We start from the raw sequence: 24,005 nt of genomic DNA, 5'->3' as shown, positions 1-24,005 counted from the left end.
CCGTGTTAGAGAGGGTTCTGTTGTAACACACAAGGGCTAAGCACAAAGTTCACTGACTCGGCTTGGAAACCTCTAATTATTTCTAACCAGCGTTAGAAATAATTCACTTTTATTTTTCTTATAAAATTGAAACACAGCAGCAATTATATGAAAAATCACCTGACTGCAAAACCTTTTTTAAACTTTAAAACAGTTATATTTTAAAATAACATTAATTGCCCGATATGTTCAACTGTGACAAGAAATATTTTTCTGAATGCAAATGTATTTAGCAATATTATGACAATACACGTTGCAGTGTGAGTCCATGGTGTCGTGAAGTATTTCCCAGCAGGGAAAGTTTGCTCTCTGATTTGAAAAGGGACACACGGGGAAAGAGCAGGACAGACTCACGTCAGCATGTGCTGAATCATCAGTCATCAACGCAGCCCTGAATGGGGACTCCCTGACTGAATAAGCTTATACTATGCTGTGCCAAGGATATTTTTGTTACTAGTACATTCAGCACAACATCTGAAAACAAAATAGAAGAAATCTTTTTAAATGTCTTCATTAAAACATTTTTGAAAGGGATTTCTGGTGCAAAAACTGCACTATTACTTTGGCAAGAACTCTACTGGAAAGACATACACTGTACTGGTTTGACCTCTAAGAACTGACATTGAAGAACGTATGTTATATTGAAGCATCAGGTTTTAGAAGGGGCCGGTGTTCTCCCTGAGCAAAGGAGAAGGGGTCAGAGTGCTGTGCTGTGGATCTGTGTTTCAACATTGCTCTGGGCAATAGTTTAGGTTTCTAACGTACAGAACCTTGAACTATCGGCCACCTCTGGTCTCCATCTAGAAATATAGATGGGTGGGTTTGGCCTACACTGGAGAAAACAAGACTAGATTATAATACTTTAGCAAATAGGACCTTCTTGGGACTTCCCGGTGGTCCAGTCGTCAAGCATCCACCTTGCCAGGCAGGGGACACAGCTTTGATCCCTGGTTGGGGAACAAGATTCCACCTGCCATGGAGCAACTAAGCCCTCGCAGGGCAACTACAGAGCCCGTGAGCCTCAAGAAAGATCTCACACGATGTAAAGATCCCACACAACAAGGCCAATTAAACATTTTGTAAAAAATAAAAAAAAATAGGCCCTTCTTGCTTTACCCTCCTTCATTTCCTAGACCTCAGTCAGTCCACACAGCTTCTGAAGAAAAGCATGAGATATGGCCCCAGGAGAATATGGTTTTATTAAGCCATATTTCTCATTAAAGAGCTCTGCATTTCTGAGATGCCACTGGCCATCAGGACTGCAGATAAAATTGAAAACCATATAGACAAGTATACATGCACATGCATATTCAGTGAGTAAGAATTCAGCATCACCTGGCATAAAACTCAGTCAAGAACTGTTTCAACTATGAAGAACAGAAGCCACAGATCGCCTAAAAGGAAGTGACCGGGGAAGAAAAACCGAATGAACTAAAGCAGAGCTAGGAAGAAGGGGGATACATACAACAGCTGAAAATCCAAAACACCTCTGAAAGCTGAGGTCAGAGACGAGACCAGGGCAAGCTCCCTCCCTCCAACTCGCTTCTCCTGGCAGTGTGCCCTTGACTTTCCTGCACTACATCTCCACCGCCCCTCCCCAGCAAGAATCTTCTAGAGACAAATCCAGAGATGCTCCTACTGTTCTGTCCACTCACTTCAAACATGGACAGCACTACCCAAGACTTTCCTGCACTGAACCTCCAGTGTCCCTCTCCAGCAAGAATCTTCTAGAAACAAATCCAGAGATGTTTCTAATGCTCTATCCACTCACTTAGATGCAGACAACATGTCCACACACAGGATAGTCCTGCAGGGACCTACACCAACACTTGCAGATACAACCTCAGAGCATCTCTTCTTTATGCCACATTTAAGACCTTCATAGAGAACTCAGAACACTTCACAGACTGACACTGTTTTTTAAAGGAGGGCAATGAGCTTTCCTGCCTTTAAGGTGAAACTAAATTCAGAGGTTTTTTAACCCTTCTTCTTAGCACCATGTAACACGCAGTTGGGTCTCCTTTTCTCTCTCTCTCTCTCTCTCTCTCTCTATCCCATTTTCATGAAGGGAAGATGGGAACAACCTTCACATTTCCTTTACCTCCACTCCTTCAGCTTCACAGTGAACAACCAGTTTTATCATTTGAAACAATGTACATTCTCAAAGCAAAATCAATGAACAGAACAGGCTGCCCGTCCTGGGTGTGATTTAGAGAGAAGACACTTCCAAATGGTCCAAATGGGCTACCTTCAAAGCTTCGGCTGATGGCTAAGATTCCCCCATTAATGGTTCATGAGTTTACCTGAAGACACTTACTATATAAAAATGACTTATTGATGGAGGGGAGTCCAGCTACAGTTCCTGAAATCAGAGTGAAGCTGCGGGAGCGGGTGGAGGATCTGCAGCCCTGCAGGGGGAGGCGCTCTCAGCACACGGGGCACCGCCAGGCCTCCCCTGGGCCCCTCTCTCCACAGATCTCACATGGAGCCTGGCACTCTGCATGTGTCTCCCTAATCGGGCACCTCCTGGTAGCAGCAGCATTCGCGGCTCCAGCCCACTTTGGCCTCAGTTTTCACTCTATACGCCAGGTCTGGGGATCCACTCCAAACTCAGTCTGGATCTTCTTGTTCCTCTGTTGCCTCTGCCAGCTGGCCTTGAGTTAATTACAGTCTGATGAAGGAGACTGACACATGAACAAATAATTACCATGCAGTGTTCTAAGTGCTAAAAAAGAAGTAAGGCAAATGCTACAGGAATATCCAGTACTGCCTGGGAAAGTCTTCACACAAAAGGGTGCAATTGAGTTTTAATCCTGAGACTTAAAATGATCTCACAAGAATCATTCCAGGGTTAATGAACCACCTGTGCAAAGAGATGGAGGCAAGAGCCAGCAGGGCCCCAGGATGGTGAGAAGTCCAGTGTGGCTGGAGCATAAGGTTTCAGAAGGGGCAGAAAGAGAGACAGAAGATGTGATTTGATGATCTCAGACATTTTCCCCCTGAATGTAACAGGGAACCAACAGAGGTTAAACATGAGAATGCTATACTCACATTGGTGTTTTAGAAAGGGAACAAAGCCTACAGTACTTGTCAGACAGAGTAGCCATGTTAACACGACCTGTCAAATATCTCCTTCTCAAACAGTGGCTCCCACTGGGGAAGATGTTGCCCCCTGGGGACATTTGGCAATGTCCGGAGACAACTTCGGTTGTCACATCTGGCAGGGGTGGGAGCCTACGCTTGACATTTAGCAGGTAGAGGCAAGGGATGTTGCTAAACATTCTACAATACACAGGACAGCCGCCTACAACAAAGTGTTATTCAGGTCAAAATATCAATACTGCCAAGGTTAAGAAACCCTGTTCTAAAAGATGATATGGCCAGAGGGTACAAGGTGACACAGCCCACAGGGACTCCTCAGAGAGGCAAAGAGGAGACCAGGAGATTGTGGGGCTTCTCACATTTTGTCCTGCCCCCACCAGCAGGTGTGATGCTCACACACCCATGCAACTTGGAGCTCGGCTTCTTTCCCTCCTTCCACAGAGTGAGAAGGACACTATTACGGTGATAACCTTGAATTTGACCCAATTGATTTTTTTTAAGGAAATCGTTTGTAAACTTCAATATTCGATTAGTGACATAGGTGCTTGCTGATCAAAGCAGGCTGATCAACGAGGTGCATAATCCCTGCCTGGGGCAGTGCTCCAAGGGAGAAAGAGCCAGAACACCCCCTCCCTTCGGGCAGAATCAGTGACCTTTCAGTCCAAGTAGAAATGCATGGAAAAGCAGCTCCTCCCTCCTCTTCCAGAGCAGGAGTCGCTGATTCTCCAGGACTCTCTCCTCTACTGTCCCCCAGGCCAGAACACTCCCCAGGGGAGAAACCCAAATTGCCGTTGCCATTTTAAATTCAAGTCCCAGTTCCTGGCGGGCTTAGAGACACTGGAATTTTAAAATGTAAAATGGTAAAACAAGCCATGCTTGAAGCCCAATAATATATTGGGAGTGGGGATATCAAAGTACATTCTACCCAGATCAAAAAGGAAAATAAAGCTTTTTTTCAGATAACATATTTTTGCTGCTTTCATTCTCTTTGCTAGCTGCGTCTTCGGGGCTCACCTTCGTCTCATTAGCGCTGACTCCACCACAACAGTTCAGCAGCTAGAAGCAGTTATTTGGAAGCAGGGTAGAAGCACCAAACACAGGAGTCACGTTGAACTCCGCAAATTGGAGAAACTGCCCTCTTGCTGGTTCTCAATTGAGGAAATGGGATTGCATTTAAAAGACAATGCCTGTGAAAGAGCTTGGGCAGTGTCAGGTAGTTAGAAGAGGAAACAGGAGTCCAGAATGGCCATGGCTAAAAGACAAGGAAGGGAAAAGCCCGCGAAAATAGAACAAAGGAAGGTCCAAGGACCAGAGGGAGGACTTCAGGTAGAATAAACAGCACTCCTGGCTAAGCCCAATTTGCATAGGGCAGGCCCAGGGGAAGGGAAAAACATAAAAAGAGGAGCCAAAGGGCTCTCTCTCCCTCTCCCTCCCTCCCACCGCCCCCCCAAAACCCGAACCCCCGCCCCCACCCAGGTGCTGGCGCGCTGCCCCACTCTCTTCTCTTCGCATCTTTGAGTCGGCATGCCCTCACACCTCAAGGATGGATTCTCTTGCTATTATCCAAATAAAATAGAGCTGTAACACTAATTTGTCTAACAGCTATAACACAGTCTGTCCAAGACCCGAGAGCTGTGACACGCCGAGGCCTTTAATGTCTATCGATCCAAATTTCTGTTGTGACAAGACAGAACTGAGCATACACTCACTTGACAGGCAGGAAACAGAATTTCATAGACTCAAACTACAGCATGGGGCTGGGAAGAGACCTGGGACTCTGCAAGACGTGAGGATTGAAGGGATCTTTACAGAGCGCTGTGTCTGCACAGTGTGCTCCTGGAAGGACGCAGTGGGAAGTGGCAGCAGTGGTTGCTGCTGGGGAGGACGCAGCGGGTGTCAAGGAGCAGAGGAAGGGAAACAGTCACTGTTCACAGCGGGCCCTTCTGTAAGTTCTGAATGCTGGATGGTGGACATGCATCACCTACACATAAATCATCATCATCATTTAAGAGACAAATGAATGATATAAACCCCACAGAAAAGGGGACTTTCCTCGTGGGCCAGTGGTTAAGACCACGAGCTTCCAATGCAAGTGTGCAGGTTCGATCCCTGCTCAGGGAACTAAGATCCACATGCTATGTGGCTTGGCTAAAAAAAAAAAAAAATTTTAAATAAGAGTAACTTTAAAAATAAACTCACAAAAATGAGCCTGTACAAACAATCCCAAGTTAGCGAATCTCAAGTTTCCATGCTTTCATTTAGCGTCCTCTTGTTGTGTGGTCGGGGGAGTTGTGAAAGAAGAGAACACCAAGATCAACAGTGGGCGCTAAAATTACTTCTGAGCTCTCAGCTCTGACTCCCAACCACCAGGAGCTCCTCTGTCTGGAGGTCCCTTCCATGGGCCTCTCCAAGACAGGATGCTCCAAATTCAAATCCCCCTCTTGTCTCCCTCTTTCCTTCCCTCTTTCCTCCAAGCCTAAGCCCCTTCTGATATTTTCCAGTATTATGAGAAACAACTACCCATCCAGCTTCCCAATCTAAAAGCCTGAGCACTGCCTTAGGGACCGTCTCACACTCATTACAGTTGCAAATACTGTAAATTCCATCTTAATGATGCATTTCACGCAGGTGTCCTCTCCTGCTGTCCTACTGATGCCTTACACACCGTATTCCTTCCCTGGAATGGGACCTCCCACCAGTCTCCCAGCGAGTTCATGCTCCATGTGTCCCAGCCCTCACCCCTATCAGCTTCTTTAAACACGATGACTTCATCATGCTGAGGAGCCTTGGACAGCTCCCTGCTGCCTACAGAATTCAGTTCAAATGCCCTATTTTGACAAATGACTGTTTACATTGTGCACCAGTCGATCCTATCCATCCTCAAGGAAAGCAACCCTGAATATTCATTGGAAGGACTGATGTTGAAGCTGAAACTCCAATACTTTGGCCACCTGATGTGAAGAGCTGACTCATTGGAAAAGACCCTGATGCTGGTAAAGACTGAAGGTAAAAGAAGAGGGTGGCAGAGGATGAGATAGTTGGATGGGATCATCCACTAAGAGGACATGAGTTTGAGCAAACTCTGGGAGATGGTGAAGTACAGGCTTCCCTGTACTGCAGTCCATGGGGTCGCAAAGAGTTGGACTGAGCGACTGAACAACAAAATTGCGAACAGAAGAATCATTTCACCCCTAACACATGCCCGCGCTCTGACCACTCTTAAGTAATCAGCCTTGCTCATTTCTGCCTCTCCCTGCCTCCACATCTTTGCACTGGTTGTTTCCTTGACTTGAAAGCTTCCCCCTCACCCCACTTTGCTTATCCAAAGAGAAATTCCTGTCCACCCTTCTAGACCCCTACTCATCTTACATTTCCTCTGAAAAGCCTCTCAGGACTGCTCCCTCCTCTTTGCTCCTCTGACACTCTGCACACATACCCCCTTACCACACTCTTTCATAATTGTTTATGTTTCTATCTCTCCTGCCAGAAAAGTCAGAGGCTTTAAAAAAAAAAAGCAGCTGCTATATTTTATTCATCTTTGAATCCGCTGCACCTCCCTGCTAGCATTGCACATAAATGTTTGCTGAATGAATTGGCAGCAAGTACTTTGGTAAAAATATAACACATTATTCCCCCAATTCTATAGACCTCTGTGGCTAAAATCTCATTTCTTTGGCCTCTCTCTCTCTGCATACCTATTGGCACGCTACCACAGGTCTCAGGAGGGCCGGTTATTCAAACAGAGCTAACAAAGTGCCTGCTATTTGTAAACAGGGCCATTTGTAAACCCTCTGGGCTAGATTTAGAGATTGCCTATCCAACTCTAACAGCAATTCTTTGAGCACTCATCCACTCTAACAAGTGTTTCTTTCCCAAATGTCTGGAGTCCTATAAGTAACCTTTGTTTACCCTGAAAACATTTTCAGGGAAGCTGAAAGGAAGTAAAAATAAAACATAAAAAATAAAAACCATGTAGTGACCCTAGAGGGACCCACCTATCAGTGAGCGTCCGGTACCCTGGGGCGGGGCGGGGTGGGGGGGCGATTCAGAGACTCAGCTCTGAGCCCTGGCACTTGCGCTGTCATCAGCTACTTTACTGCCTGAACCTCCGAGGCTCTCTGCTCCCTAGCGAAGACCTTGACAGTCCATTAATCACAAGACTATTCAGGTAAAACAGCATCAAAAGCAAAGTGATAAGCTTGGTGGCCCGAGGAACAGTGGTCTTTAGGGTTCCTGGACCCAATTCCTCTCAAATAAAGTGGGCGCTGACCGCCGTCCCAGTGCGGTGGTCTCCGCCCCACCCAGGCTTCCAACGCGAGTACTCACGGCTCCGGGGTGTAGAGGGGGTCCGAGCCGTGGCGGACGTACTGAGTGCAGTGGAACACTCTGTAGGCCAGTCCCGCCAGGAAGTCCCGAGGGCTCAGGTATCCGGCCACTGGCCTCACCGTGAAGCCAGATCTTTCTAAAGAGGTAACAGAAAGAGTCAACTAAGTATTAAGGCGACAGGACTTGACGGCCCAAGCAGGGCTTCCTATTATTTTTAAGGACGTTCCAGAAACAATGTAATCAAGGTTCTAAAACTCTTGACAATTGAATGACATACACTGTTAACAGCTATCACATTTGTGGCTTCTGATAACTAAAATATACTCACGAATGATGGTTTCCAGGGGAACAAGACATTCATTAAAATGGAAAGAAAGGTGAAAAAAAAATCGGATTTAAATTCAGAGACCAAATTAGGGTAAGAAAGCTCAAATGCACAGAAGACTACAATGTAAACTTTTGGTGGTGAGCATACTAGACTGCACACAGAAACCGAAATGTAAGGTTGTACACACGAAACTTATCTAATATTCCAAACCAATGTGGCCTTGATAAGAAATAAATTATTTTAAAAGACATCAGATTGTGAAAGACTGCTACACATTTTGTGCTTCTATTTACGTGATGCCCAAACAAGGAAAACCTATAGACAGAAAGCGAATCAGTGGTTTCCCAGGGCTAAGGATAGGAACAAGGATTGATTATAAAGGAGCAAAAGAAAACTTTCTGTAGTGATAGAAATGTTGTAAAACTGAATTGTTGTAATGGTTACAATTCTATAAATTTACTAACATCACTGACTTGTACAGTTACAAAGGGTAAATTTTATTTTATGTAAACTATACCTCAATGAAGCTGCTAAAAAATATAAATAAAATATAGTGATGCTTACCATGTATCACTTGATATCTTTCTAAAGACACACCTAGATAAGAATACTTTCTGTGTGTATGTGGTCAGTGAACACACTGCCAATTTAGCCTGTTGACTAGCACTATGGAACTGGTTCACACTACAGCTTTTTATTGATAGTCAAACCTATGGTTTTTCCAGCAATCATGTACGGATTTGAGAGCTGGACCGTAAAGAAGGCTGAGTGTCAAAGAATTGATGCTTTTGAACTGTGGTGCTGGAGAAGACTCTTGAGAGTCCTTTGGACTGCAAGAAGATCAAGCTAGTCAATCCTAAAGGAAATCAACCCTGAATACTCATTGGAAGGACTGATGCTGAAGCTGAATCCCCAAAACTTTGGCCACCTGATGTGAAGAACTAACTCTGGAAAAGACCCTGATGCTGGAAAAGATTGAAGGCAGGAGGAGAAGGGGGCGACAGAGGATGAGATGGTTGGATGGCACCAATGACTCAACAGACATGAGTTTGGACAGGCTCCTGGAGATGGTGATGGACAGGGAAGCCTGGCGTGCTGCAGTCCACGGCGTCACAAAGAGTTGGACACGATCAAGCTACTGAACAACAACAGCCCCCTAACCCCTTCATTCTCCATTGTCATATCCCATTTCTTTGATATTATGAAAACAATTATATTAATTGTGACAATTTGAAAGATACACTAAAGCTCTACCTGCTTTATTGGTTTGTGGTAAGAGGACAAAAACAAAATAAGCAGAATACAGTAAAATGTATGAAAATCACACGAGATGGCTAACCCAGTTAAAGACTGCCTCGTGCTTCCTGGTCATCAGAGCCCACAAAAAAACAACAGGAGGGCTCTTCTCTCTGATACCAGCACTGTAAAGGCTCCCATTTTGAAAACCTCAGTTCATTCAGAAAGCACCTTTGAATGGTTAGAAATAGTTTTTAAAGATAAAAACCAATTAAGTGTATAAAACAAGTCCACCCTGGGATCCTGGGTACCTACAGGGAAATAACCCTATTCTCAGATATCCTCATGCCTATGATTCTAACAATATTAAGGTCATTCCAAAAGTTTCCAGGTAGATTCATTATTCCCCACTGAAAATCAAAAAGACAAGTGTGTATTTTCTTCTTTTTGTATTCTATGCCAGTATCCCACATGTGGAGTACAAGGGGCTATTCTTTAATAGCTGTATATTTTATTTTCTTATAAATTTTAAAATGTGTATCTATCACATCAAGAACTTTGACTTTGTGAATACCATTGCTTAAGAAGTTTCTTTTTAAAATAAATCTGGTATTTTAAAAGTGGTCAACTAAAAGAAATAAAAATACACACAACTTATATTGTGCTTGCTGTTTACCAATGAATGATGCAAACTGAGTACCCAGGACACCCAGTTTACCAAGGTGGTGAAAAAAAACAGCAATAATAGTAGTGATCATAACTGAAACTCTGGTACGCTTAATGTGTGCCCAGCAACAACTTTAGGCACACAATGTTAGTTTCCCCTCCCAACCTTGTAAAGTAGATAAAATTATGATCTCTGTCTGCAGAGAGGAAATGGAGGCAAAGAGAAATTAAGGCAATTCATCCATCTAAGGTCACATAGCCAGGAACTGGTGGAGCCAGGCCTCAAGCCCAGGCATTCTGCATCCACAATCTGTTCTGTACCATACTGCCCCTCATAAAAATATTAAACTAGGTGACAGATATGGAAAATATTGAGATGGTAATGTAATTACTGGGGTTTGAGAAACAAAGCAGTAAAAAGCAATCCTCATAGGAGTAATCAAGCCCATGGTAAATATATAATACATACCTCTATGGGAAACAAAGAGAGGCAAGCCAGAGGCGGGGCCATCAGGGAGCATGGAATCTAGTTAAAACCAGCATAAGGTATCACATAATTAGGGGCTAACTGAGTGATACTGATCAGCGGTTCTTAACTCTTTCAGTAACAAATGCCATGGATGGCAACCATGCCCAGGGCTTGGTCCCCTAACCATCACACTAAGGGTGGTTCTCAGAGGACCCGCTGTCAGGCCCCTGATACACACATGATCTGGGATGAAATCGGGAAAGCGAGAGGTCACGGTGGCTGTTACAATCAGGATTCAGAGAGAATCCAGGGCTCGCTCCGAGTCTTGAGTAACACAAAGAATTTGAGTAGGTGGAGGGATGACTGTGGTGCTGGAGAAGACTCCTGAGGGTCCCTGGGACAGCAAAGAAGTCAAACAGTCCATCCCAAAGGAAAGCAACCCTGAATACTCATTGGAAGAGCTGACGCTGAAGCTCCAATACTTTGGTCACATGATGCGAAGAGCCGACTCATTGGAACAGACCTTGATGCTGGGAAGGCAGAAGAAGAAGAGGGTGACAGAGGATGAGATGGTGGGACGGCACCACTGATTCAATGGACATGAACTTGGGCAAACTCCAGGAGATGGTGACAGCCAGGGAAGCCTGGCGCACTACAGTCCACGGGTTTGCAAAGTCAGATACAACTTGGCAACTGAACAGCAAGGGACGACTATGCTAGCAAGTCGCAGAGCCTAAGTAATGATATGAAGACCCACAGCTAGAACAAAGGGTTTGTGCAGAGTGGTCTTGGCAGGAGACACCCTGGGAAAACTGGGTCAGGGCCGTGAGCTGAGGATGAGCAGCCAAGAGCTTGCCTCTGTTATAAAGCAGAGGCCAGCAAACTACGGTCTGTAGTCCAAACCCAGGTTGCTGCCTGTTCGTATACACCTGTGAGCTAAGAATAGTTTCTGCATTTTCAAATGTTCACGTTTAAACAGTGATATGCTGCTGCTGCTAAGTCGCGTCAGTCGTGTCTGACTCTGTGTGACCCCACAGACAGCAGCCCACCAGGCTCCCCCGTCCCTGGGATTCTCCAGGCAAGAACACTGGAGTGGGTTGCCATTTCCTTCTCCAGTGCATGAAAGTGAAAAGTGGAAATGAAGTCGCTCGGTCATGTCTGACTCTTAGCGACCCCATGGACTGCAGCCTACCAGGCTCCTCCATCCATGGGATTTTCCAGGCAAGAGTACTGGAGTGGGTTGCCATTGCCTTCTCCCAAAGTGATATAAGTATGTACTAATAGCCTCAATTTTGGCTCCTGGCCCACACAACCTAAAATATTTACTGTCCATCTGGACTCTTACCAAAAAAAATTAAAAGTTTGCCAACCTCAGTAAAATCAGGGGGAAGCCACTGATAGCTTCTGAGCACAGATGCCAGGAACAAAGGAATTCTAGGGAGCTTCACCTGGGAGCTATGGACAGGAGAGGAGAGGGGAGGAGAGACTGCTGTCAGGGATGCAACGATGAGGCCTCAGTGCGAGTGTGGCACTGGATGGAAGGAAAAGGATAGGCTCAGTACGGGGCTCGAGCTAGAAGTGGCGGGCCCGCAGACTGGGGCAAGCTCAGCTCCAGTTAGGCCCTTCCCATAAGCCCCTGCTCTGATGCCCTGGGCCTGGGAGTACATTCCCTTAGATGGCAAAATGAACTTTACTCATGTAATTAAGGTAAGGGTCTTGCGCTGGGGCCATCAGCCCAGATTATCCCGGTGGGGCCACTCACAAGCATGCTTCTGAGAGGCAGGCAGGAGGGTCAGAGAAGGAGGCAAGTAGGTGATGGAAGCAAAGGTCAGAGTGAGGCGAGGAAGGGCTCTGTGGGAAGGTATGTAGATAGACTCTAGAAGCTGAAAAGGAAGGAAACAGAAGTCTCCAGAGGGATCCAGCCTTGCCAAGACCTTGATTTTAGACTTCTAACCTTCAGAACTTTAGGATAATACATTCATGTTAAGTCACTAAGCCTGTGGTAATTTGTTACAGCTGAATAAGAAGCTTCTACAAAGGCTGATGAAGGACTTCAGAGAAAGAGTGTTAACGAGCAGGACTCTCTGAGGCCTTCCCAGTATAGACCCCATCCGTGTCCTCTGCCTGCCTTTTGTCTGTGGAAAACTCTTTGCCAATGAATAAATTTAATCAGAGAAGTAAGAAGAGAAAGGAAAACAGTCAAGCAAGCCAAAATAATAATACTGCAGCCATTAAACAAAGTCAAGGGCCTTTCATTCTTCCTCAAGGAATATGGACAATATTGTGAGCCGTGTTCTTTGAGCTGTTTTGCAGAAACTGAAACCTCCACCAGGTGGAAGAAGTTAACTGTGTGCTGCCCACAAGCACGTACACCCCAGACTACTCGCAATTACCTCCCCACCAACCAACTAGAAAAACGTCCAGGAGCTGCTCACAGCCTGCTCCTGGAACACTCCCAGACTCCTTAGTAGGCCCCCAGGGCAGGACACGTAATTCGGAGGGCATTGACCTGCTGTGGCCCGCCTTTGCCTGGAGCAATAAAACTAGTCTTTAGGCGACAGGCGTCCTTAGCATCTGAGCCTAAAGAATCGATCACCCCCATAGAAACGGGGAAGGCAGGCGAGGAAAGAAGCTCCAGGGAGGGAAGCAGGCCGCAAGATTTCAGCTTTTAGAGCCGGCGTACTTGAAACAGGGGAGAGAGAGAGAAGAGCAGAACCCGAGGACTCAGCCACAGTGAAGGACAGAGCAAGCAGCAGGACCACGCTGAAGCTTCACCTCCACCCCCAGCCCTGCGAGAGCCTAGAGTTTTCCCGGTCGCCATCTCAGCAGGGTCGGCGAGGAGAGCGGCCACACAGAGAATGCGCCGGCTGACTCCGCTTCCCCGTGTTCACTGCCCTGCCGCCACCACCACCACCTTGAGCGTGACTTACATCAGCACGTTAGTGATCTGACTGACTCCCTGACAGAGGAAAGTCACTGTGCTCAACATTATCCATGATATTTCTTCATCCAGTATAAAACTTTGTTTCACTTGTGAGCACTAGCGTAATAAACTGTTCGGTGGTTCACCTGCTTCCCACAGGTGGCCCAGGTACTGTCGGAGCAGCCCTCTCTTTTTAAACCAGAGGGAGTCCTATCTTGTTTGGGAAAAGGGCAGTCGCTACCCGCTGTGTCCCTGGCAGGCCCACGAGGACGCTTAGCCTGAAAGAGCCCGTGTGGAGCGCACCTTTCAGAAACGCCGCGACGTCTTCCAGCTGGGGCACGTTGTCCTCCCTGTAGCCGCAGTGTTTCGTCAGCAGAGGGAAGTTTTTCAAATACTCCCGGCAGGCGTGAGTGGGATAGAGTTTGGAGAGCTCCCGGAACACGACGCCCCAAGTCTTGGTCTCTTCCTCCGTGTACTCCACCCTGGGGATGGGCTGCCCGCTAGGCAGCAAAGAGGAGAAAAGCGTGAGTCTAGCTCTGCACCGCTGTGTGCGTGCGTCCCCGCCCTCGCGCCCATGCGAGTCAGCTTGCGGCAGAGTGGCATGCCTGAGCGTCTCAAACGCTCCCACTAAGGGTTCTGTCCTTGAAGCAAATGCTAACACTCTAAGCTTGTGTTTGTGTTTAAACTTTCACATAAACGATTTATTATGTCTTCACACATCCTTCTGGACACTTGATGAAACTTTTGTTCTGATGCTGGGATCCGTAACAAGGTAAGAGCTCTGGGTTGAAGGAACTGGTTTACATATAAAACTGTGCTCTGAGGACTTTGTCTGCAATCCCCTGACAACAGTAAAACATGGATATTGCTTTTTGAAAATAAAATTGCCCATAGATCCTCTGTCCTTTGGGGGAGCTCGCCCCAATCTCCAAGGATAATTTTGAGGTTATTTGTTCAGTTTGCAATACCCTGGGAAACACTAAAGGACTGTGGAATTTAAGAGTTTTGCAAACTGCAAAATGGGAGCATTTATTAGACATCATGCTAAGAGGTGCACACATTAAAACCTGTCTGTCAGGAGAGAGGACAGCAAACTTTTTCTGTAAAAAGCAAAAAAAGTAAGTATTTTAGGCTTATATGCCATGCAGTCTCTATCAAAACTGCTCAGTTCTGCCATCATATCTTGAAGACAGCCACAGATAAGATGTAAACACAAGAATGTAGCTATGTTCTAATAGAACTTGGATTACAAAAACAGGTGATGGTCTGGATTCAGCCCATAAGTCATAGGGAGCTGACGTCTGGTTTGGAACACTGAGAGGCAACCCTGGACTAGAGTGGTCAGGGAGAGCTTCCTGGAGGAGGCACAACTTAAGCTGAGACTGTTGGCCAAGCAGGATGTGCAGGTTCCCTGACAGAAAGTTGAGTTTAAAAATGCTCTTCTAATAACAGACAGCAGGAGAAGGGGGCAGCAGAGGATGAGATGGTTAGATAGCATCACTGACTCAATGGACATGATTTTGAGCAAACTCCAGGAGACAGTGGAGGACAGAGGAGCCTGGCGTGCTGCAGTCCATGAGGTCACAAGGAGTCGGACATGACTTCTCGACTGAAACAACAAGAAAAACAGCAGGTGGCAGCCAGGAGCAGAGACCAGAGCTCCTGAGGCCACGCGAACCAGGAGGAAGTGGAGAATATGGACGTGTACTTTCGAAAACTATTGCTTGAGGAAGCAGAATCTGAATTTAGCCTCTGATTACGAAACCTATTCTGAAAGTGAAGTTGGGCTTGGAGAAAACTCCTCATAACATGTTCAACAGTTACCAGCCGAATCCCCTGACCGCCACCCCCAGCCACTTGTCACAGGTTCTACCCCGCAGTCAGCAAAGACCCACACAGCGTGTGGAAGTCCAACACACACACGCATAAGGCTAGGGAGTCTCTCTCTGTGAGCTCATAAACCAGCCTGCACAGCAGCCCCCCAGGAGCGCAGGCACAGGCAGCCACTGCCCCTCAAGCTGCTCCACGCTGTGGTCACTCAGAAGAACCCCTGGGGCAGTGCAAAGGGGTGGGGAACAGTAATCAGAGCAGGCTTACAGCAGATCCCGCTCCCACTCTACAGACTTGAAAAGTTCTTACCAAAATGCTTTCTAAGGTTCAGGTTCAAATGTGCTTCCCATCATCCCAAATTATTTTTATTTTTAAAAAACTAACGGCAGTACATGAAGGATGAACGAATAACACATACTGAAGAAAAACCCAGAAATTAACATTTATTTTCTCTAAGTACCAAGACTAGGGCTTATGACAAACCAAATTAGAACACGATTAGCCTTGTTTGAATTTGATTGTTGATAATAAATAAAAAATTACAACCTGGCAAATATTTGCTGTGAAGATTAAGACTGCTAAAAATTAGCATCGTGATGAATTAGAAGAAAGCTTGAAATGAAGAGTAAAAATAGAAAGGATGTAAGGAAATAAAAATATAAGCGATCTGCCTCTGGTACTAGAAAATTCAACACAATCAATCTAAGGCAGGGAAGACGATTAGGCTCATAAGGGCTGGGCAAATCAGAAGGTAGAAAGCGATGAGGCTGAAACAACACATGCAATATTGAGAAGCCATTTGAAAAGAATCATGAGGTCAAACTTTTCCCTTCGACATCAATCTGCAAACAGGCAGCATTTCAAAGGGGAACTGACTGTAGCCAATAGGAAGAAGACAGAAAAGTGTGAGCTGGGGTAGAGAGAAAGGGTGATACAGACCCTCCTCCACTTACAGTGGGTTAATCGTGACAAATCGAAAATATCGCTGTCACAAACCCCTTTAAGACACCTAACCTACCCAACATGATGGCTTAGTCTGCTGCTGCTGCTGCTAAGTCGCTTCAGTCGTGTCCGACTCTGTGAAACCCCATAGATGGCAGCTCATCAGGCTCCCCTGTCCCTGGGATTCTCCAGGCAAGAACACTGGAGTGGGTTGCCATTTCCTTCTCCAATGGCTTAGTCTGCTGCTGCTGCTGCTGCTGCTAAGTCGCTTCAGTCGTCTCCGACTCTGTGCAACCCCATAGACAGCAGCCCACCAGGCTTCCCTGTTCCTGGGATTCTCAAGTCAAGAACACTGGAGTGGGTTGCCATTTCCTTCTCCAATGCGTGAAAGGGAAGTCGCTCAGTCGTGTCTGACTCTTAGTGACCCCATGGACTGCAGCCTTCCAGGCTCCTCCGTCCATGGGATTTTCCAGGCAAAAGTACTGAAGTGGGGTGCCGTTGCCTTCTGCTGCTGCTAAGTTGCTTCAGCCGTGTCCGACTCTGTGCGACCCCAAAGACGGCAGCTCACCAGGCTCCCCAGTCCCTGGGATTCTCCAGGCAGGAACACTGGAGTGGGCTGCCACTTCCTTCTTCAATGCATGAAAGTGAAAAGTGAAAGTGAAGTCACTCAGTCATGCCCGACTCTTAGCGACCCTATGGACTGCAGCCTACCAGGCTCCTCCGTCCATGGGATTTTTCCAGACAAGAGTACCAGAGTAGGTTGCCATTGCCTTCTCCAATGGCTTAGTCTAGCCTATGTTAAATGTGCTCAGAACACTTACATTATTGGCCTACACGTGGGCAAAATCATCTAACACAAAATCTGTTTTATAATAAAGTGGTGAGTATCTCATGCAACTTATGGAATACGGTACTGAAAGTGAAAAATAGAATGGTACCTGGCTTCGGAATCAGGAGGCTGACTGTGGCTCCCTGCCACAGCCCAATATCATGAGAATTTCTCTGCATGCCACACTGAGAAAAAAGATCAAAATTCAAAGGACAGTTTCTCCTGAATGCATTTCACTTCCATACCGTATTGAGGTGGAATCATTAAGTTGAGGACTGTCTGTATTACTCTCTGTTACTTACTAATGAATTTCCAGCATCGCAATCTTGGGGGTACAGACGGTCACATAGAGTCTCATCTGTCCCCACTTGTCTGTCCTGCCTGGGTAACTAATGAGGCTGCTCTCTGAGTGAATGGCTGGTGGAGTGCTCTGCTGCTTCCCTGAACAGGTAATTCTCACTGATCGTAGAAAGAAATTTCTTACCCTGCTCTGACCCCCTCATCCTGGGTAACTATTTAAGGTAAATGTTTAAATATCAGCTTCACACCAAGTAAAGGCTAGTTTTACCCATTTATTTTTTGTTAAAAATATCCCTAAAAGAGACAAAATAAAGGACATTTCCCATTTTTCTATGTAGTTGATACAGGTATATAATAATAGCTCATTTTTGAGAGCTTCCAATGGCCAGACAGTTTTTTTAAGTTCAGCCTTTTTATTTAACTTGGTCCATTTGATTCTCACAACTTCATTGAAGTAGACCCCCCCACACACACTTTACAGCTAAGGATACTAAGGCTCAGAGAAGCTAAGTCATTTAACTAAATCACGGCGCCAAGCTTAAAACTCAGTCTGTCAGGTTCGAGACTGGCTGTGGTCTTAACCGATTAGCACACACCTATGAAATAAAGAATTTATTCCAGGTACCAGCTTATTTCCACATACCAAATTAAAATAAGGCTTATAGGTATCCATACTTAAATACAGAAAGTCTCATATGTTATCACAAGAGCAGCATGTGTCTGGAGATTCCACAAAGTCCTGTCTTATTTATTCACTCATGTAACCTTCTCAGGGAGGCTGCCAGCTAGTGCTGGGGGCACCAGGAATGCAGGGGCACCCACATATTTTTTTTTAAACTTTGAGATTTGACATTTATAAAAATAAAAATGGTAGTCATGAGAAAAATCGGTATGTGCTACACTTCTCTGTACTTGTCATGGGATTGTAGGCCTTTTGTGAATTATGTATAAGAATGACAGAGTCATGTCCCAATCTTTCTAGGGCCTAGGACATATACCCACATATCACTATGCATCCATCCTTGGGTATATGTCATAACACACACGTAATAGGCATCACATCCCAGCGTCCTAAAACTCTGCTGTCCCACAGCTGAAGTCCTGAAGCAGTCCACATTCTAGAGAGAGCTCCCAGCAACTGGCGCCAACCACCTCCCTGCGGGCTTGGTAGGAGAAGCGGAAATGGCTCTCCCACCAGCAAACCCCTCTCGTACCAACCTTCCCGCCTCACCAAACCTCACCCACCAGTCTAACAGGGAGTCAGACATGCAGGACCACAAAGGAGGCCAGTGTTGGAGGGGAAATCCCTGCTCTTTCTCCTTCCCTAAGGGGAGAGGGCAGCCTGGGCCACAGAATCATTTATAAGGCCTGCAGAGCCCTCGAGAGGTAGGGTCTGGCCTCTCTTTTCCCATCTGGACGCTTGCGGAGCAGAATATCCATGCCCTCCCTGGTGCTATCACCAGAATGGAACAGTAGAGGGCTTCCCTGGTGGTCCAGTAGTTAAGAACCCAACTCGCAGTGCAGGAGACACTGGTTTGATCCTTGGTCTGGGAAGATCCCACATGCCATAGAACAACAAACCCCACGCGCCACAACGACTGAACCCATGAGCCACAATGACTAAAGCCAGTGTGCCCCAGAGCGCATGCTCTGCGACAGAAGAAGCCTCTGCAGTGAGAAGCCTGGACCGGAGAGGAGCTCCAGCCCGCCACAGCTGGAGAAGGCCCGTGTGCAGCTGAAGACCAGCACAGGCAAAACAGATAAATAGTAACATTTTAAAACCGAAGAAACAAAAGAATGGATTGGTAGAGATGGCCCCGGAGAGTGTCTGGAGGCCCCGGAATATGGTGTGCTCCGGGGAGAATGAGCGCACCCTGGACAGGCGTCCTCTAAACCTGAGGTTCACGGGAACGTGGGTGTGATGCCCGGTGATGGCTAGAAGCCTCTACGGGACCCACATGCTGTGCCCGCCAGGAAGATGGGCGGCCCCATTCCAGCAGTGCTGCTCAACTCTCAGGGGACAGAGGGGGGCTCCAGGGGCTCCCCTCAGCCCTGACAAGGTGGCTCTAACGGCCAGGTGCGTGCAGGAGGGGTGCCCAAACTTGGACGCAGTAGAGACCACCTCATCAGAAAGAACCTTCCCAAACCAGGGTGCAAGAGGCCTGTGGCCTGCCCACCCCTGACATTCAAACAACCCTACAAAACGCCCTCAGCCTCCTCTCTCCCTCCTCCCAGTGCCCAACTGCAGAGGAACCAAGTCCTAGAAGAGAGAAGAGAAGGAAAGATATCTCTAAACCATGCACACACACACACACACACACACACACTCCAAAGAACTGAGGAGGAGAATACACTTTGAACCAAATTTGAGATTAAGCTCTTTTTAAATGAATGGGCCTAGGTCTTAAATACCCTGGTGAGACTATTCTAATAATTGAAAATGACAGGAAATTAGATGTTGCTAAGGAACTTGCTTCCCAGCAGGAAAGTAGGATTCAACACGATACAGTTGAAAGCAGTGAGTGGGGAAAATAAAATCATTTTACATTTACATCGGTATAAACCCCAACAAGATGAGACACCTCAACAAACTAATTACAAGTGAATATTATAATTAGATCTCTAGGGAGTCTCCTCCACTTCTATGGAATTAGTTGCGATTCCAGAATTCTAAGCAACCACCAAAATTATTGCTCATAGATTCCTAAGTCACTGGAGAAACACAGATGTGACTTTCAGTAATTACCACTCATCTCGGATTCTGCCCTCTTGCCAAAGAATGGCCAACTAAGATGTTACAAACACGATAGGGAACCATCGGTCAGCCAGGACAGTGCGAGGAAAAGGACCAGAACCTTCACCATCAGGATTTAGCTTGACGACAGGAAAAACTTCTGGTACCATATGTGACTCAGAGATGACTGAGAACTTCCTTGGGAAATACGGAAGGCTGTGGGAGGCATCCTTCTGCCTGGACAGTAAAATCCCACTTTTTCTAGAGGCAATGTGATGATTCTGAAAAATCTGTTCCTTACAGAGAGGAGAGGGTGGAAAGTACATAGACAAACCTAACTGGAGGCAGGTACAGATAGAGCTAGGATTTCCCAGGTGGCGCTAGTGGTAAAGAACCCACCTGCCAGTTCATGGGACACAAGAGACGTAGGTTCAATGCCTGGGTCAGGAAGATCCCCTGGAGGCGGGCACAGGGCACGGGAGAATCCCATGGACAGAGGGGCCTGGACCCCACCCACCCCATTAGGGTCGCAGAATCAGACACAACTGAAGCGACTTAGCACACAGGCACAGGGTTATTCTCTGTAAGCCCTGAGCTTGTTAAAACAATGCTGCTTAACAACCACACTTTTACACTGAAATCCAGGAACATCAACCCCCACTGAGGCTGAAGTTACGGAAGTTCTCCCTACAGCCAGATGAATAAGCTTTTGTTGAACTATTTGTCTGATCTCCTCCACCAGGTCCAACAGCAAGCTCCTTTTCTTATACATATGTATGTGTATAAGAAATGTTTTAATTTGGGGGACTGGAAAACATTTGATTATGGCGGTCCAGCCTGGATACCTCCTGGAGTCCCTGCTGCTAAAATTCCCAATAGGAGATCCAGTTTCTCTGCTTGTGTTATCTTTAGAGGAACTGTGGGGTCAAGAAGCAATTCCCCTACTCAGTGGAGGAAGATGTGACAGGCTGCAACTGACCGTAATCACATCAGGATGGCAAGGCTGGCTGAATCATGATGCAGGTTGTGTTCTTGGGAAACAGATGGATTTCCTCTGTGGCAAGGACTAAACAGAGCAGAAGAGAAACTGAGAATTGTTTAAGGGGGGATGGGTGAATCTGGTATTAACAGAAACAGGGACAGACTCATTTTCTGTTTTATCTCATTACACGTTCCTCGGGGCAGGGGATGCCTCACTTACTCAAGCGCTGCCCCTTTCACCTCTGCCTCATCTCTCATCTCCTTTCCCATCTTAGGCATTTCTCTTGGACACTTCCACCTGGGACTGCTGAAAGGAAATGAGAAGAGGTGACATGTAAAAATCCATCAATTTTGCAACTCATTAGCAATTAGCAGCTCCTCTGAGGGCTTGGTCAAAGCCTTTGGAGAAAGATTATTGGAACAGGAAGGCATGAGGTTTCTGCTCCTCCTCAAATCGAGACGTGTGTGCTGCGCTTCTCGCTGGGCATACCCTGAATTCTGCCTCATTCCCTATCTGTAATTCACCTTCTCTCCTTCTCATCCAGAGCACATAAGAATATGGCAAAGTGAGACTGACACGATTCCAACATTATTCTAAGAATAATCTTGATTTTGATCTAATGCAATTGTAAAAAACAGAGACATCACTTTGCTGACAAAGGTTCATATAATCAAAGCTATGTTTTTTCCAGTAGTCATGTATGGATGTGAGAGTTGGATCATAAAGAAGGCTGAGGACCAAAGAACGGATGCTTTCGAACTGTGGTGCTAGAGAAGTCCCTTCAGAATCCCTTGGACAGCAAGGAGATCAAACCAGTCAATCCTAAAGGAAATCAACTCTGAAAATCATTGGAAGGACTGACGCTGAAGCTCCAACACTTTGGCCATGTGATGCAAAGAGCCAACTGAGTGAGTGGAAAAGACCCTGATGCTAGGAAAGATTAAGGGCAGGACAAGGGGGCGACAGAGGAGAAGCAGGTGACAGAGGATGAGATGGATGGCATCACCAACTCAATGGACGTGAGTTTGAACAAACTCTGGGAGATAGTGAAGGACATAGTGAAAGAGGAGATAGTAAAAGGAGAAATGGAGAGAGATAGTGGAGGACAGGGAAGACTGGAGTTCATGGGGTCACAAAGAGCTGGACACAGCTTAGCGACTGAACAACAACAATATTTAAAAAGGGAAATACTCATTATTTTCAAAACTTATTAATATTGCTCAGCATTTGTCATACTGCTAAAAACCAGGTGACACACCAACATGTGGAAACCAGTCCTGGATGAGTCTCCCCCGCAGCCAGTAACCATCCCAGCACCTAACACTGTGCTGGCTGACACCACCTTCACGAGTAGCATCGCCTGCAGCCCGGAGTCACCAGAGTAGAACCATATAGTCAATAAATGTCCCACAAGATGATGGCTCATGTCTTTGAGACTGGAAAAAAAAATGTTGCTACAAATAAGAATAAAAGAAAGAAATTCTCAGTAAAGTAGATAAAGTCCATTAAAGTTTAACCAGAAGGCAAATGCCATTTTCATCTACTGATTTTTAAGAGTCAGTGAGAAAAGTCTGAGGCTCTCGAATTTGATAAAATCATCCTTCAAAAGACACTCAATAACTTTATGATAAATTACTATCAGTAGTACTCAGGGGGAAAACAAGTAAAATATCCAAATTACTTATAAACAAGTAAAATATCCAAATTATTATTCTGCTCAATCTATGCCCCATTACCATGGGTACTCCTTGAAGATAGGGACTTTTGTTTGCTTTGTTCATTTTTATAGCCTTGTCCACTCCCAGAACAAAGCCTCGAACAGACTGGTGTTCAATAAATAATATTTGTTAATAAGTAAATCAATCAATCAGAATAAAACAAGCCACACATTTAACGGTTGGAAAAAAGTACAGTTGTTTATCCAAAAGTCTGGCAGACAGGTATTTGTCTTACCTCATCCCTGTCTCATGTATTTTAATTGCTATGGAAAAAGCAGCTCCAAAGACTTTGAGATTTCTATACGTTTTCTGGAAACTTCCGATTAATTTTATGTCCTGCTTACTTTACAGGCAGAGGTTTCGCGTTTCTAATTTTCTCACTTGGGTTTCCTAGGCATTGTCACCCCTCACACTTGTAGCCAAAATCACCACGAAAGAAAGCAGCCTGTGCAAACCCAAAGTGAAGTGAAGTCGCTCAGTCGCGTCCGACTCTTTGCGACCCCATGAACTGTAGCCTACCGGGCTCCTCAGTCCTCGGGATTTTCCAGGCAAGAGTACTGGAGTGGGGTGCCATTTCCTTCTCCAGGGGATCTTCCCAACCCAGAGATCGAACCCAGGTCTCCTGCGTTGCAGGCGGACGCTTTAACCTCTGAGCCACCAGGGAAGCCCAAAGGGACATAACTAAATACAGAGACGTTTCCTTGGCTAGACATCTGTTTTTTAATCTATTTATTTTTACAATATTATGTTGATTTCTCCCACAGGTCAGTATGAATCAGCCACAGGTATACACGTGTCCCCTCCCTCATGAATCTCCCTCCCATCTCCTACCCCATCCCCCCCACCCCGAGATTGTCAAAGTTGGCTAGGTATCTTAATGAATGAAATTTCAAAGATATTTTCAATGCCACAGCCATAATGATTAAATTATATTTTTCAAAAAGGAAACTCACAGATCAGTACAGTGACTTAAATCTTGAGTTATACCAAGATTTGCAACCATTCAAGTCATCTGACCTTAAGTGGCTCGATGAGGGGTTCATTTGATGAGGAGCTGGGCGCTTGGGGACTGCTAAACCACACCAGAGAGAAAACTGTAAAGGCACAAACTCATTTTCAGCAAGTCCCCTAGGCCAGTCAGGTAAAGAGCACTTATGATCACATATTTTATTTGCTTTTGCAAATGAGTTGCACACATGAATTTTCGTAAATGAGTCTATAGGCCCTAAGGAACTTTCAGATGGTAGCAAACAAAAACGTTAGTGTTTTTGCTCACATTGTTAATACTGGTGCTGCCTGTACAAGAGACATAATGAAAATAAACTACTACACCTAGGGAGCCTCCAGGAGAGAGATTTAACTCCTGGAAATTATGTTTTTATTTGTCCTGTGCACCCCAGGATAGGGTTTCCCACCATTTTCTTACCTTGCAGAAAGCCCTCACCACATTCTAGAGGAGTGATTTTCTTCTGTCAAAACTACCATGAAATTAAATATCAACAGCAGCAACAGCGCGTCTAACATCCACTGATACAGGGACACAGGGAAGGGGAACTCAGAGAATGCAGCCCAGAAAAGAGC

The 24,005-nt window shown here is 45.9% G+C and overlaps 1 protein-coding gene across 1 annotated transcript in view; it reads right to left on the bottom strand.

Moving 5' to 3' along the window:
* TPH2 (tryptophan hydroxylase 2) overlaps positions 1-24,005 on the bottom strand; it is a 104,107-nt gene that overhangs the window by 56,238 nt on the left and 23,864 nt on the right. The window contains exons 6-7 of the mRNA XM_019959998.2: positions 13,393-13,589; positions 7,468-7,603 (exon numbers count right to left, since the gene is read on the bottom strand). Coding sequence (XP_019815557.2) covers positions 7,468-7,603; positions 13,393-13,589 — 333 coding nt within the window. The remainder of the gene's footprint in view (positions 1-7,467; positions 7,604-13,392; positions 13,590-24,005) is intronic.

This window comes from Bos indicus, chromosome 5, assembly GCF_029378745.1.
Source record: "Bos indicus isolate NIAB-ARS_2022 breed Sahiwal x Tharparkar chromosome 5, NIAB-ARS_B.indTharparkar_mat_pri_1.0, whole genome shotgun sequence".
Taxonomy (NCBI): domain Eukaryota; kingdom Metazoa; phylum Chordata; class Mammalia; order Artiodactyla; family Bovidae; genus Bos; species Bos indicus.
Note: the sequence above shows the minus strand (reverse complement) of the source record. Positions and strands in the feature narration are given on the sequence as shown.